General features: G+C 33.4%; 2 protein-coding genes across 2 annotated transcripts; one reads left to right on the top strand and one right to left on the bottom strand.

The window, feature by feature from the left end:
• Positions 1-784: 784 nt before the first annotated feature.
• LOC130621558 (ADP-ribosylation factor-like protein 5B) lies at positions 785-8,571 on the top strand. Its single transcript, XM_057436861.1, has 9 exons — positions 785-1,092; positions 3,732-3,792; positions 4,969-5,023; positions 5,361-5,453; positions 5,608-5,691; positions 6,416-6,466; positions 6,599-6,673; positions 7,059-7,084; positions 7,172-8,571. Exons 1-9 carry the CDS (start codon positions 1,044-1,046, stop codon positions 7,215-7,217), a joined length of 540 nt encoding a protein of 179 aa, XP_057292844.1. The 5' UTR covers positions 785-1,043; the 3' UTR covers positions 7,218-8,571.
• A 650-nt stretch (positions 8,572-9,221) lies between these two features.
• LOC130621557 (aquaporin-5-like) lies at positions 9,222-12,065 on the bottom strand. The gene is made up of 4 exons (XM_057436860.1): positions 11,429-12,065; positions 11,053-11,282; positions 10,460-10,543; positions 9,222-10,195 (listed from the first exon to the last, which is right to left on the bottom strand). The coding sequence occupies exons 1-4, from the start codon at positions 11,763-11,765 to the stop codon at positions 9,980-9,982; spliced, it is 867 nt and encodes a 288-aa protein (XP_057292843.1). The 5' UTR covers positions 11,766-12,065; the 3' UTR covers positions 9,222-9,979.
• Positions 12,066-13,709: the final 1,644 nt, after the last annotated feature.

Below are 13,709 nucleotides of genomic sequence, written 5' to 3' on the forward strand. Positions count from 1 at the left end.
CAGCTCGCTAGCTGGCTAAACATCTCATCCAATGAAATTAACATCTAGCTAACTAATAATATGGTTGAATACGATTTTTCTGATACTTCATAAATATAAACATTTTATTTTTAAAATTTAGCCACTACTACAAGCTGTATATAAATGCTAAATGTATAACACATGCTCTACCAGCTACCTAGCTAGCTAGCTACGATTTTCACTCTACTGTGTCCAAAAACAGGCCGGGTCAATTCAACAGTACCCAAAATATGATGTTTTAATGTGCCTGAGAATTTTTGTTGGGAGTCGCAAAAAACAGAGCTCGTGTGGTGCATCCCTTCCTTAAAATCTAAACGGCGCCAAAGATGGGCCTAACATGGTCTTTTGCCCAATCTTGTGACGCCCTGCCCAGTCTTAAGACTGGCCGGCCAGTCTTAAGACTGGGCAAATTTATGTCTAAAGATTGAGCAGCGTCCTAAGATTGGGCAGAACAGTACGCTGTGCGCGCAGTTAAGCTTTATTCTTTTATTCCGTCGCGATGAAATTCGATGTATACACATTTTTAATCAATCAAATTTAAAAAAAAAGATTCCCAGAATAAAAATAATTTTTTGTGTATTTTTCACCAGACGAATAGTGATTGGCTAATTTAGTGGTGGTCTGTCTTCACCGACAAAAAGATGAGCTTATTAAATTAGATGAAAACCGAGCGCAGCAACACGCTATAAAATATAAAGTAAAAATCGGTGGAATAAAAAGGCTAGTGTGTCCGGGCCCTTTTGCATCCGAAATTCATTACTACGACCGATTTTAATAATCATAGACGAAAAATTGAAGAAAGAGCAGGACACAGAAAGACCGGGTATTTATTACGAAATAAATAACTCGTGGGCTATAATTAATTATTCTGTTAACAGAAAAAAATCGTAACTATCTTTAAAAGTTCCTATTTTTTAGAACCTATATTTTTTAAGGTCAAAAAAGGCTTTTTTACATGCGGAAAAATAGACTGCTGCTTGGGGAAAAAGAGTTCTTATCTATAGTGATGTATCTGAAGTGTAATGGGATTAATTTTCTCTAAAGTCTGGAGTACACTTTTTGGAGACAAAGGTAACATTCTTTTTTATCTTGTGATAATTAGCTAAATATTTCTAGGTTAGGTCAGCATCACCAATATAAGTAGCTAGCCATTAACATAGCACTCAGATGTACTAAAATAATTTTCTCAATTTCGGGAGACTCGTCTAACAGTCAGGGTAAACACTTAATTAGGCGATGGTAGGCTAATTAGGGCATAACACCTATTTAGGTGACTCATTGTAGCCTAGTTAGGCCATATGTAACCTAGTTAAAAAATTAAAATTTTTAATGGCTTGTCACACATTCCTAAGAAAAAATCGCAAAAACTCTTTGTTCAGAATGCGACCATGATTCCAAAATTGTCAATCGTGCCTCGATGTGTTCGCGCAAGGAAGAATTATGGCAAAATGAAATATATAACCTAATTAGGTTATGTGTTGCCATTTAGGTGACGATAGTAAAATACACAATAATTTAATGAAGATATTCTTTCACAAAACGCAAAAAAAATTTGTTTTTTTTAAGATGGATGTGGTAACAAATACTTTGTTTGTTTTGTAACGTTTCTTTTTTATTCACATTCTGTTTTAACAACGCTAAAATCTTTGCCAAACAATGTCACGTTTTCGTCAGCCATATTTTTTTCCTGTGTCATGGATGGCTGAAATCCATTATTTAAAACAACAAATATTGCCACATGAGGTTTGGGCCATAAGTTGCCAATGCGCGATGCAAATAAGACGATAATTGGTCAAATTTGTCTGCAAAGTGGACAGATTTGATTCACATGAAAATTGTAGTGCGAAACGCAATGATTTTGACATTTTTACAACAGAAAGTTTTCGTTCGGCTAGTTAGACTACGGGTAGCCTAATTAAACTACATCACGTCGCCTAACTAAACGACTTCCCTAATTAGGTCATGCCGCCTAATTAGTTGTTTAGGAAAAGGTTAATGTCAATCAGGAAGAACCCATAATTCTCCTGTTGTAGGAACCTATCAAATATACAATAACTAGTCCATAAGGCCTGTGGAGAAATCCACTGTCGCAGACCGTTCAGGGGGGTATGACAGGAAGAAAAAAAATTATTAGTGGACAAATAAGCCGGATCCGACATGTACTATCATCCGATAATGCCGTGATGGATCCTTCAACTCCGTGACGTTTTCTTGCTTTTTGATGACTAGCAAAAATATTTAAAAAATTAAAATATTCATTAGAAAACATTCTCGAATCATTGGGCCCTCACAAAAGGTATAACATGACCATAATTATAATCAATTAACTGACATAACAATATATATCAAAAATGACCACCGTCGCGCTTGACTTGAAAATCACAAAAAGGTGTAGCTGGCTGAACTTCTGCCAAATTTTTGTCATGCGCAAGTTCTGACACCCCTAAAATGATTGAGTTGTAGTATCAAACCGCCCGAATCAAATTCATTCATTAAAAGTGGTAGACAGAGCTGTGTTAAGTTTCACGGAGTTGTCGGATTCACAGAGTTGGCGGATCATACGCTAGGCAGATGGACAATGGACAAATAGGTTTTTTAGATGTTTCGCTAGACGTCAGCAGTACAGATCCCCCCCAAAAAAATTGCAAAATTAGTTTATTTTTTCTCTGTAATTTGTAGAGGTTGAACCACTAATCAAAATAATGCTTAGGATCATATATGTTTTCGAGGAACGCCTAAGGAGATATAAGGGTTCAAAAATTTTTTCATAACCTAAAAAAATTTTTTTTTTAATTTTTTTTGACTGTTGCCTTCATCGTATAGATCTTGAAACACTGATCAAGAAAATGTATAGGATAATGTACTTTTGACAAACGGTTGCAAAGATATTAGGGTTTGAAGATTTTTTGATGATGTCATCAACCTGTCCATTCCGAAACGGATTTGGTTACCGAGGTTTGGAAAATTACCCAAATTGGGCCTATGTGGTCCCTAGTTACCCAAGCGGTGAAAAATCATTGACGTCACTACCTCGTTTTCCAAGTTATTTGCCCTCAAAGTTTTAGGTGCACTGTAATGGCTTCATTAATTTAATATACATTCCTTTGACGTTAATATATTTTTAACATTAAAGTTTCGTAAATTACAGAACAATTTTATGGGCGATGTTTTAAAGACTTTATCAAAGAAAATAGTGAAGAATATAATCCACTTTGCAAAAGTCACAGACAGACACACGGACCTAGCATATTATTATATAGATATATACAATAATATATACAATAATATAAAAGTATATCATTTCTTATATAAGAGTTTGTCTTTGACTAAAAATACCGAACCAGGCCAAAATGTGGTAACAGTAGTATGATTAAAGATGTGAAACCATTACATTGCTAAATTTTATCTCCTGTGTGGGTAACTAGGGATCACCTGGGACAAAAATGGAATCAATTCACATATCTGATAAAAACACTATTATTAGTTCTTCCTTTTTAGCATTTAACAATTTTTAGATTCAATTATGCTGGATAAATTATGCTGTCACATTTAAGAGCAAACATGCTAGTTTTGTCAATCAGTTTTTGTTCTCAATTTTCTAACTTCACACATTCAGCATGATGCAAACTTCGAAATCAAGTCAATATCATCAGTGTTTTGATACAGACATATAGCAACATAGTTTTAAAATAGTAATTTCCTTTTTTTAGAACACAAAGTCATTATTGTTGGTTTAGATAATGCAGGGAAAACAACAATACTTTACCAGTTGTAAGTTTTCTTACTCATGTTTTTTAAAGAAAATGACATTTTAGGGTATAGTAGTGATAATCAGAAATTAGATTTCAAACCACATTAGTATGTTTTCATATTTACATTTGGTTGTGCAAAAAACGTGCGAAAAAAAGTTTTGTAGACATGTGCAGTAGTCTCGTTTTGGGTAAACTTTGCAGTAAATTAAATTTTTGTGTCTGTCATAAAATAATTTGAAAAAATTTTCAATTTAAACCCACGGGACACGAGACAATTTTTTCAGGCGATAGTAACAAATTCAATTTTGTTACTATTGCCTAAAAATTTATTTATGCTGCCACATCTGCGCAACATTGATCATTCAGCGAAATTGCTGCATTATGATTGTTTGCGCATAAAAGTGTTGCATCGTAATTGTTGTAGGAAGTGGCGAAATAGAGAATATATTTGTAACCTTCTTTTGTTGCCCACAAAATTTTTTAGATACATACAACATTTTTTTGTTGCCATTATAACAAGATACAAAATCAAATCGATTTGATTTTGTATTTTGTTACTGGCAACAAAAATAATGTTCCGAGTAACAACAAAATGTTGTGAGCAACAAAAAGCTTCTCTGGTGACACAAGTTAACATTTTTAGGTGATAGTAATTAACATAAATTTGTTATTATCACCTGAAAATATTGTCTTGTGGACATGGCTTAAGTATCAGGGAATAAGTTGTGTTATTATAATCCTTGACAAAACTGTTAAGATCAATCTTGAATTTCATTTCAAAACAAATCTATAATGTGTTATCAGCATGTGTTATCTATAACCTATTATTAAATGTATTATCTGGTTGTGTGTAATCCCTAAATTAATTATTCACCTCAAACTCAAATTTCTAGTTATGTGTTATCCATAATATAATGTATTAATATTTTAAACACAAGTAATTTCTGCATATAGAAATAAAAAAAAATTGTTAAATAACACTTTGAAAGGGAGTTGACTTAAAAATGGAATTGTTATGCCATGATTTCTTATATGTGCACGAAGGTATTTGTTTTGTGAAAGTTATGGTTTTGATAGAGGTGGCAAGTAATGAAGAATGAGCATAAACAACAGTTTTTAAAATTGTGTTAAAACATAATGGTCATTTTGCACATTTTGTAAAATTTATTTTTTAAACTATTCTTTGCATTTATAGTTTAATGAATGAAGTTGTGCAGACATCTCCAACGATTGGAAGTAATGTGGAAGAGGTAATTTTTACAAGTTACAAATCTTTAGTTTTGTTTGAGTGAAGCACAGAGGTGTAAAGGGTGCAGACTCAGTGCATGGCTTTGAGTAGTAGGCTTCTTATTAACAGCCTATTGTTTACATAAGTTAAGTTAATAGCGATGCCTGACGGTGTACAATGGGGAAGCACATGGATTTTTTCACAGACACCCGGCTAGTATCTTATACTTCTTAATAAATCAACTTGATTATAAGGTGTTTGACAAAAACTGTGAAGAAGTTCTAAGAAATAAATAAATGATAGTATAGGTTAAAATACTTAATAACTTCTTTGAATCTAATATTAGTAACTCTTTCTAGGTTAAATGGAAAAACACACAATTTTGCATGTGGGATATAGGTGGTCAAGATTCTTTGCGAAAAGACTGGTCAACATATTATTCCACTGCTGAGGTATGATGGTGATGTTTTTGTTTCTAAATACATCATCAGAATGTGACATAAGGTGTTTCATAAACAGCCAGGAAATATTGGTAGCTTTCAAAAGCAGGGATGTAGGTGACTTGAGTAAAAAACATGTATAACTGGGACTTGTTTTTTTTCTTAGTTCTTGATTTTCGTGATTGATAGTACTGATAGAGAAAGATTACATATTTCAAAATCTGAATTATACAATATGCTGTCACATGAAGTGAGTACATATTTTTCTTTTTCTTTTATGTTTTTGATTGTACGTAGTATCTTTTTCCCTTGCCCTTTCTTGTTATTTATATATTGAAGAAAAAGGATGTTTGACACAGTTTATTATTCACCCTTTTCACCTTCTAAAATTACTGTTTGGCAGTTTCCCCTTTTTTTCATCAATATTTCACTAAAGAGTCATAAAGATGATCTAAGCACATATAATCATTTTATAACATGATTTAAATAAGCTAATCCATAAAATCTTCATGTACTGGAACAAAAACTGAAAAAATATTTAGCTATATTTAATTTAATCACTTAAACAAGATCAAATTTAAAAAAACGGACTTGCACTAACTTGATATGCCTAAAGACATTCTCAAATTTTACAACTCGTTGTCAAAGATTTTTTTAACATGAACCAATCTTCTTTCAATTTCGACTTAAAACAATAATGGTTTCAAATTATGTTTCCAGAGTTGCTGTGTTATTTGATACAAGAACTATTACAATCTTCTGTCAGTCCGCACACTCGAACTGAACTCGTGAAGATTTATTTTCACTAAAAAATGGAAAGGTTTCTAGGCTTTCTATGTGGTTTCATATAAGACATTCCTCCTTGATTGCAACATTTGTATATCACATTTCTTAAACTCACCTTCATGCAATCTTTTATACGTATACGTGCACATTAGCCAGTGATTAAAGTGTTCACATTTGTTGTTGTTTAGGAGCTGCGTCATGCTAGTTTGCTGGTATTCGCAAATAAGCAGGATGTGAAGGTAATAATATTCTATTGAAAAAATGTAGGCTAAAACCACTGCAGTGAGGATCAGAAGACAACAAGGATAGAAAGAGATGCATCTTCTTCACATCTTTTTTTTATGTGTTTATAAGAATTCTTTTTTTTTTAGGGCTCTATGTCTACGGCAGAATTATCTGAACAACTGAATTTAACATCTATTCGAGATCATGGCTGGCACATGCAGGTCAGTATGCAGGGTTATTTAGCTATTTTTGCAGGGTCAGCAAGACGGCGGTCATTTCTTTTGGTTTCGGAACATTCACAAAAATAAATAAAAGTGGAAACCTATAATAATTCCTATATTTGACAACTTTAACAAGGATATTATTTGCGTTGCCTTCGTAAAAGGTCCTATTTAGCAAACATAAGCCAGACGAAATAACTTACGAATGTTGTTGCTAAAATACCTATTATTTAAACCTTAAATTTCACCCTGATATTCTTATGAAATATGTGTGACAAAAATGCGTCAAGTAATTTACAATATTTACAAGCAATAACTCCAGCTTTTTGAAATGTTAGGTAGGAAAGTTTAAAGGTTAAGAAACTTTATTTTTTTTCTCGTATAGGCTTGCTGTGCTTTATCTGGAGAAGGGTAAGTTCCCGTTTTGTTGTGCACTGATCAGTGAAGTTGCTCTTTATATTTCAGTTTACTTGTACTTGCTTATTTTTATTTGTTTAGGTTGTACCAAGGTCTTGAATGGTTGGCTCAGCGAGTTCAAAAGTGATTAATCTTCTAGGAAATATTTTCAAATTATTTTATATTTTAGCTTTATTTTATTATTTTCCCCGACATGCACAGTGTATAAAATTGCCACCCATCTCCGTGTTAACGAAACAGATTCTGGTTTCGCTTGATTTTGGTAGAAAACACAGTGTCCTGTTCGAATTACCTGTATCTTCTTTTGCTGGTCAGTTTAAGCCGGCGTGCAAAGCGCCAGTACCTTCAATGAATAAAAAGAAAGGTATCAAAGCAAAAGAAATTGAAACTTTTACCCGGGAATCGCTTTTTAAATGCAATTCCCGTGTAAAAGTTTCATTTTAAGAGAGCGTGTAAGAAAGACTATCTACTTTACTCGTAATAATTTTGTCCAGGACAAAGAATTGTACTATTTTTTAATTGTTCTTTGCGGAGGGATTTAATCTTGCGTAAATAGTTATTGTAGTACTTAGTTCATAAAATCGTGCTCTTTACAATCACTAGCTGTTTCATTTGTATAAAACGACTTGCATAATCCGCAAGTACTTATGTCACCTTATGTTATAAATAGCCCCAACATTATACGGACGAAGTAAGTATGCCCACAAGGCTATGTGCTATTCGCTATAGTAACAAAATACTTAAATTTATGAACTTGTTTAACTTTTCGATTAAGTTATAATTATTGGATTGGAGTTAATCTTATGTTGTTTGCTGCCTTTAGTTTTGTGGGGTGGTTAACAAGTGAATTTATTTTAATATCAAATCGGTGTAATATTTATAAGAAAAATGTAGGTGTTCTTTTTTTCTCAATTTTTTGTTACAACACCACAAGACGAGTATTCTTGTTGAGTTTTTGTTTTAAATTTTTTTTGTGTTTGCAAAAGTACAATACTAAAGGCTTGTTTAGTCAATTAATTTAACATGAGATGTTAGACTGCAGTTCTAAGAACACTCCACCTTCACCTTCTGGACAGGAAAACTACTTTTTGTAATGTTGGATAAAAAACACGCCACACGGAGGAATTATTTGTCACATAAAACACAATTTTTAAATCTTAGGAAGTGTAACCATGTTTGGTGTTAAAAAAAATTTTGGCTTTCCTATTTTAGTACGTATTAAGGTGAATTTCCATTAAACATGTCCGCCCTAGAAATTCTCGAATGTGGTTCGCTGTAGAAATTATCACTTAACCAAAAGAAAAAGTTTAAACTGAACCAATTAAAATATTGAATTTGTATGCATAATTAAAACGTGAACCGAGTTGATTTAATGGAAGTTCGACTGTGATGTAGCCATTTTGTTGTATGATTGTATTTATATGAAGAAAAAAAACATAGGTCGTATTCCGAGAATATATATGAACATTTTACTTTTAAAATATGCGGTTCCTTTTTTTATGATTGGTTCTTTTTTAAGGAAAGAAACTTGCGGCATAAGAAATTTTCGCGGAAATAAACTTTTTGTTACACCCGCAGAAATTAATTTATTGCACTTTGCGATTTTAACAAAAATGGATATTTGATACCAAATTTCTATGAAAAGTTTGCGTTGTGTTTTTTTTATTGTGGGAATAAATTTTCGCGTATTTTACTTAACTGTTAAGATTTCACGGGAACAAATTTTCGCGAATGATCAACTGAGGCACGTTTTGCAGAAACGTTTTTGTAGAAAATAATATATCGCGAAACAACCTCGTCCCCAGGGCTTGTTAGTTATTTAGCTTCAATTTTTTTCGTATATTATTTTTTTATTATCGGTGGCCTTTTAATACTTTTATTAGAAATCTTTGAATTATCTGCTGTAGTTTTTCACAAATTAGACTTTAAAAGTTTTTTTTCTAAAATTTATGTATCAATTCTGCAAGCGAGTTCTCAACCACTGCTCGCAGCGTTTTCGAGTTATTTTTATTATTTTCAGCAAAGCATTAAAATTATCGATTTTGATTTCTACGTTATTTTTAAGCCGTTATTCATTATTTTATCTGTTCTTAAAGGAATAGAAGCGATATGTTGGGCTAAAAACGTGGATAAATAAAGAACATAGAATTAGAAAGACTCTCAAATTATCAAAACAGTGTGTTCCATTCACAACTGTGACGTACGGCCGTTGCCGGACGGCTTGAACCAGGTCTAAAGAATTTTGCCTTGAAATGGCGAAGTTGTGTCGCGTTCATAAATGCAATCAACTTCTTTCCCAGGACTTCTTGGCTTTTTGTATTTGGAATAGGATGTACAGCTCACAAACAGGTTTACTTAACCGACCCGCTTAAAAACGTGTCGTTGAAAAAGGATCCGGTGAAGCGTTTTTAAACGGGACAACGTTTACAACACGGATATAACAGTTCCACAGTTCTTTAGCCACCCGGCTTTCCTGTTAAGAGTGTTAGTGGCTTGTGCCAATCTTTTCGTGAAAGTAAAAGCTAGATAACCTTTCTAGCTATAATATAGTGAAAATCCATAGTTATTTTTTTCGCATATAACTTTCAATATTACAAGTAAAATTTAAACATTGCCAATTCTTCACATTTTATACAGCTACCACAGCAAAAAGTGTACAACCTTGAGTTCTTGTTACACAAAGTGATGTCACATACATCCCGAGAAATAATGTGCCAAGTACCATCTTCGTCTCCAGGTTATTTTAGTTCCTTAACCGTTTTTATTAAATAAATTAAAAACGGTAAATATGCCTTGGGAACGAGATTGGCTACGTGCGTGCAAAATTACTTCTTTAGCATCATCCGCTTTCTTTCTGTTACGCAAGACTTTCATGTAAGAATCGGATCATCACATTTCCGTCATGAATATGGTGTTATCTACAGCTCGATTTTTGTTCGATGAAACAAGATCAATCCGTGTCTTTTGCTCGTTTACCTGTCTTTCAATGATATAGTTACTCTTAGCTGTGATTTTATCTCTAGTTTGTGGTGGCTGGATTGAGAAAAGGATACCGTAGAGTATTCCGGCTAATATTCCTCCAGTAAATGGTCCAACCCAATAAATCTAGGAGGAAATCGTTACAATGCATATATTTTAATAGAACTAAAACTTTTATAAGACAGTTGATTGACAGGCCACAACTTCGTCTCCAGGGTTTTCTCAGACGATGAGTTAGTCAGAAAAGGAGAAAAAATCTTTTTAAGATAATGTTGGACGTGGTAATCGATCGTCTATTAACATCCAATCTCATTCCCAGGGCCTTAAGATAAGGTACATTATTTTTCTACCTTTTTTATAGCAACGAGGTTGGCTAACTGCGAGACTTACCCACAAATGTTTTGGCCAGCGGTTTTCAATAATAGCAGGGCCAAGAATTCGTGCTGGACTTAACACGCAGCCGGTGTATGGAATCTAAATAAAAACACACCAAAACCAACACGTGAAAGCACTTTCAACTGAATAATGCAGAATGTTGAAGATCAACTTCGTCCTAAGGGCTTGTTATATATTTGTTCGGTCCAAGCATGAAAAACCTAACAAACTCTGGGGAAAAGGTTGTGTCAAAAGGATGGCTTTTAAAAGCATTTTATGTTAGTTCTGTTTGACGTCAAAAATACGCCATTTCTATATATTATTTGACATATTTGGATGCATGCTTGTATATTCTCCATTGCTTAGATAAAGTATTTTATTATAAGCTTTTCTAATAAGAAACCCGGAGTCTAGGGTTCAAATTGGCAAATTTGTGTTCCAATTTTTTCAAAGTAAACCTCGTCTCCAGGAAATTTTCTGCTTTTAAATTTGTGGTTGAAACTAAACAAGTCAATGAGCAAAGCATCTAAGCTTTTCTCAATATCCTACCAAAAAAGAGACAAATAATGAAATGACATCAGCGGAACAATGACATCAAAACAACTTACCGCGATTAGATGAGCCATAGCCACTACACATCCATAGACTACAGAAGTCGAAGAAACTTTTTCTTTTCTTTTTTTATCTGTGCACGCTAACGTCACCAAGACAACGATGAGTGTCAACACTCCTTCAAGAATACACCCTTTCAGTGTTGATACGTTTAAAAGAGGAAAACTTTTCAGTGTTTCTTCGTTTTCGTTACTGAGCCCGTATGCTAAACTTGCTCCAGTTACTCCTAAGGAAAAAAAATAGGTATTTAACAATCGCCTTAAATAGATATTTCGTCTAGTTATAGCTTCGTCGTCATGAGAGAAAGATAGTTAATCTAATAATATTAAAATTTTTTAAACTTTTTTAAATACCACAAACAAAATATCGTACCTCCTAACATGTGCGCAAGTAAATATGCAACAACTTCTATTAATGTGTTCCTCCAACAGGCGAAATGACCAAATGCCACAGTTGACAAAATATACCCTCCGTAACGAACATTGAATATAAATGATATTGCTGTCACTGTTATTCCCATGGTAAGTGAAACCATGGATAGTTCACTTGGATCTTTCCATCTTGGTGAGGGTACACCGTCTTTGTATTTTGTTTCGTAAAATCTCAGCGTGACAGCCGAAGCTGCAAAGCAGTAAAATAAAGAGGATAGAAGTTCAGCTACGACGCAGCGCCAAAAGAAAGAAGACTTGAGCTCCTTAATGTTGAACATGTTTATTCAAAAAAATAAAATTTGTTTCCTCAGAAGAAATATATGGCAGTTTATTTACGTTAGCGTTATTCATAAATTAATTCTGTATTATCTCATCATAATATCCGTTTAAATGTTTACATTTAATCTTGTGTAGCCACGAGTATGACGCGTGTCTTTCCAACGGCATCGAACAGTTCTTTTTTACTTGTTTTGATTTTTAAGTTTTACAACCACGTTTTGACCACTTTATCTTACTTAGGCCCAGTCTTTTATTAGTGTGTTTTTTGTAAAGTTCTTGACAGTTTCATCAGCTTCTTTAAATAACTAACTATTCATCAAAGACTGGCTTTTTCAGTCGGTAAAATTGGCGAGTTGATCAAACTTCTACGTCAGCATTTTTTGTGGACATTGTAAAACAGTAAATAAACAAAGTGGTAGACAAAATTGACAAAAGTAATAATCACCGCCCTCTGAGTGTTAATGAAGCATTTTTTAAGAAACAGGGCTGTTTTTAACTTTTTTCTCATTAAGACTAAATTAGACTGTTGTTTACGCGAAAGGTAAACAAAAACCTTTGCGTCAAAACACGCAATCACAGCATTCACAAATACAAATCATAAACAAATATTTCGCGTTTTTTTTTAAATTGACCAAAAATTAGTATACTAGAGTTCTTTCCATCTATAAATAAACGTTCCCAAACTATCTATTAATAATTTGTATCGTATGGTTATGTTTCCATGTTATAATTAACGTTTTTTACAGTGGTGTACGAGATAACGTAATCAACAAAACATTTTTTTAAAACTTCATAAACCAATCCAGGATGTCATCATCTACAGCTTTTACGTGCCTGTCAAGAGTTATTTACAAACTTCCTTCATAAAAAATGTTTCATTCGGCAAGCATTAAAACATTATCAGATGATTTTTGTTCGAAATGCGTGCGCCTAGAATCCCACCCGTGCACCCCTGTTACGCCATGGCTCACATGGGGAAACAGTTCCCGACACGCAACACAGCCGTTCTTGCAGTTATTGTGATTAATATTTAGTTGTTATTTATATATACTATGTAGAATTCTGTTTACCCCTATATGACACGTATTACAAAAATTCGAACTTTATAAAACCAGCAAAATTAAAAAAAGGAATGGAAACGAGGGTTTAATCTTTTTATTACGTACTTGTTGTTAAGTAGGGGGCGTATTTCTTGTTAAAATTTTAAGATGAAAGACTTCTATTTTGTAAGAGCTTCGCAAAATTTAAAAAAAGGTTATTGTTGCTATGATGGCTTTTAAAATTGTTCACGTTTCAACATGAAGGAATCTCGTACCAACAAACAACGTGCACATAGATTTGTCTCTGTTGCGTCGACAGACTATAAGTCTCAATCAAATCTCATTTAAGGGCTTCTTTACTGAAAAAACCTTCAATTTTCAAAAATATCTGCGTTAAAAGCTTATGGCCCTGACCTTTAAAACAAGCTTCGCGCAGGTCTAAATAACCTCGAAATCGCGTAGTGTGTCATGCGCATGCGCGCTTTGGATATTTGAATGTGAATTATAAATTATGGAAAGTTTTTTTTATAGTACAAAGATATAACCGAAGCAAAAATTTTTATCACGAGTTTTTCTAAAACTGAAAAAAGCTGATCCTTTGTTTCCCTTTTTGGAGGAAGTAAAAATTTAGCGGGAAAAACATCACAATTGACAGAAATCGTAACGTATGCATCCAGAATACACACGTCTAAATGCTGAAAGGTATGCATCCAGAATGCACACGTCTAAATGCTGAATGCATTAAGAAAAATCAGCATTATATTTTGTTTAGCTCTAAAATCACACCCCATCATGTAAATCCTTTTTCGATACCAAAGGGTGGTCTAATGGACAGAAAGACTTAAATTCTGTTCCTACACTACGCAGGGTGCAACAGCTGCGCGAATTCCAAGTCTCCTTTTA

This window comes from Hydractinia symbiolongicarpus, chromosome 12 (assembly GCF_029227915.1).
Source record: "Hydractinia symbiolongicarpus strain clone_291-10 chromosome 12, HSymV2.1, whole genome shotgun sequence".
In the NCBI taxonomy this organism is placed as follows: Eukaryota; Metazoa; Cnidaria; class Hydrozoa; order Anthoathecata; family Hydractiniidae; genus Hydractinia; species Hydractinia symbiolongicarpus.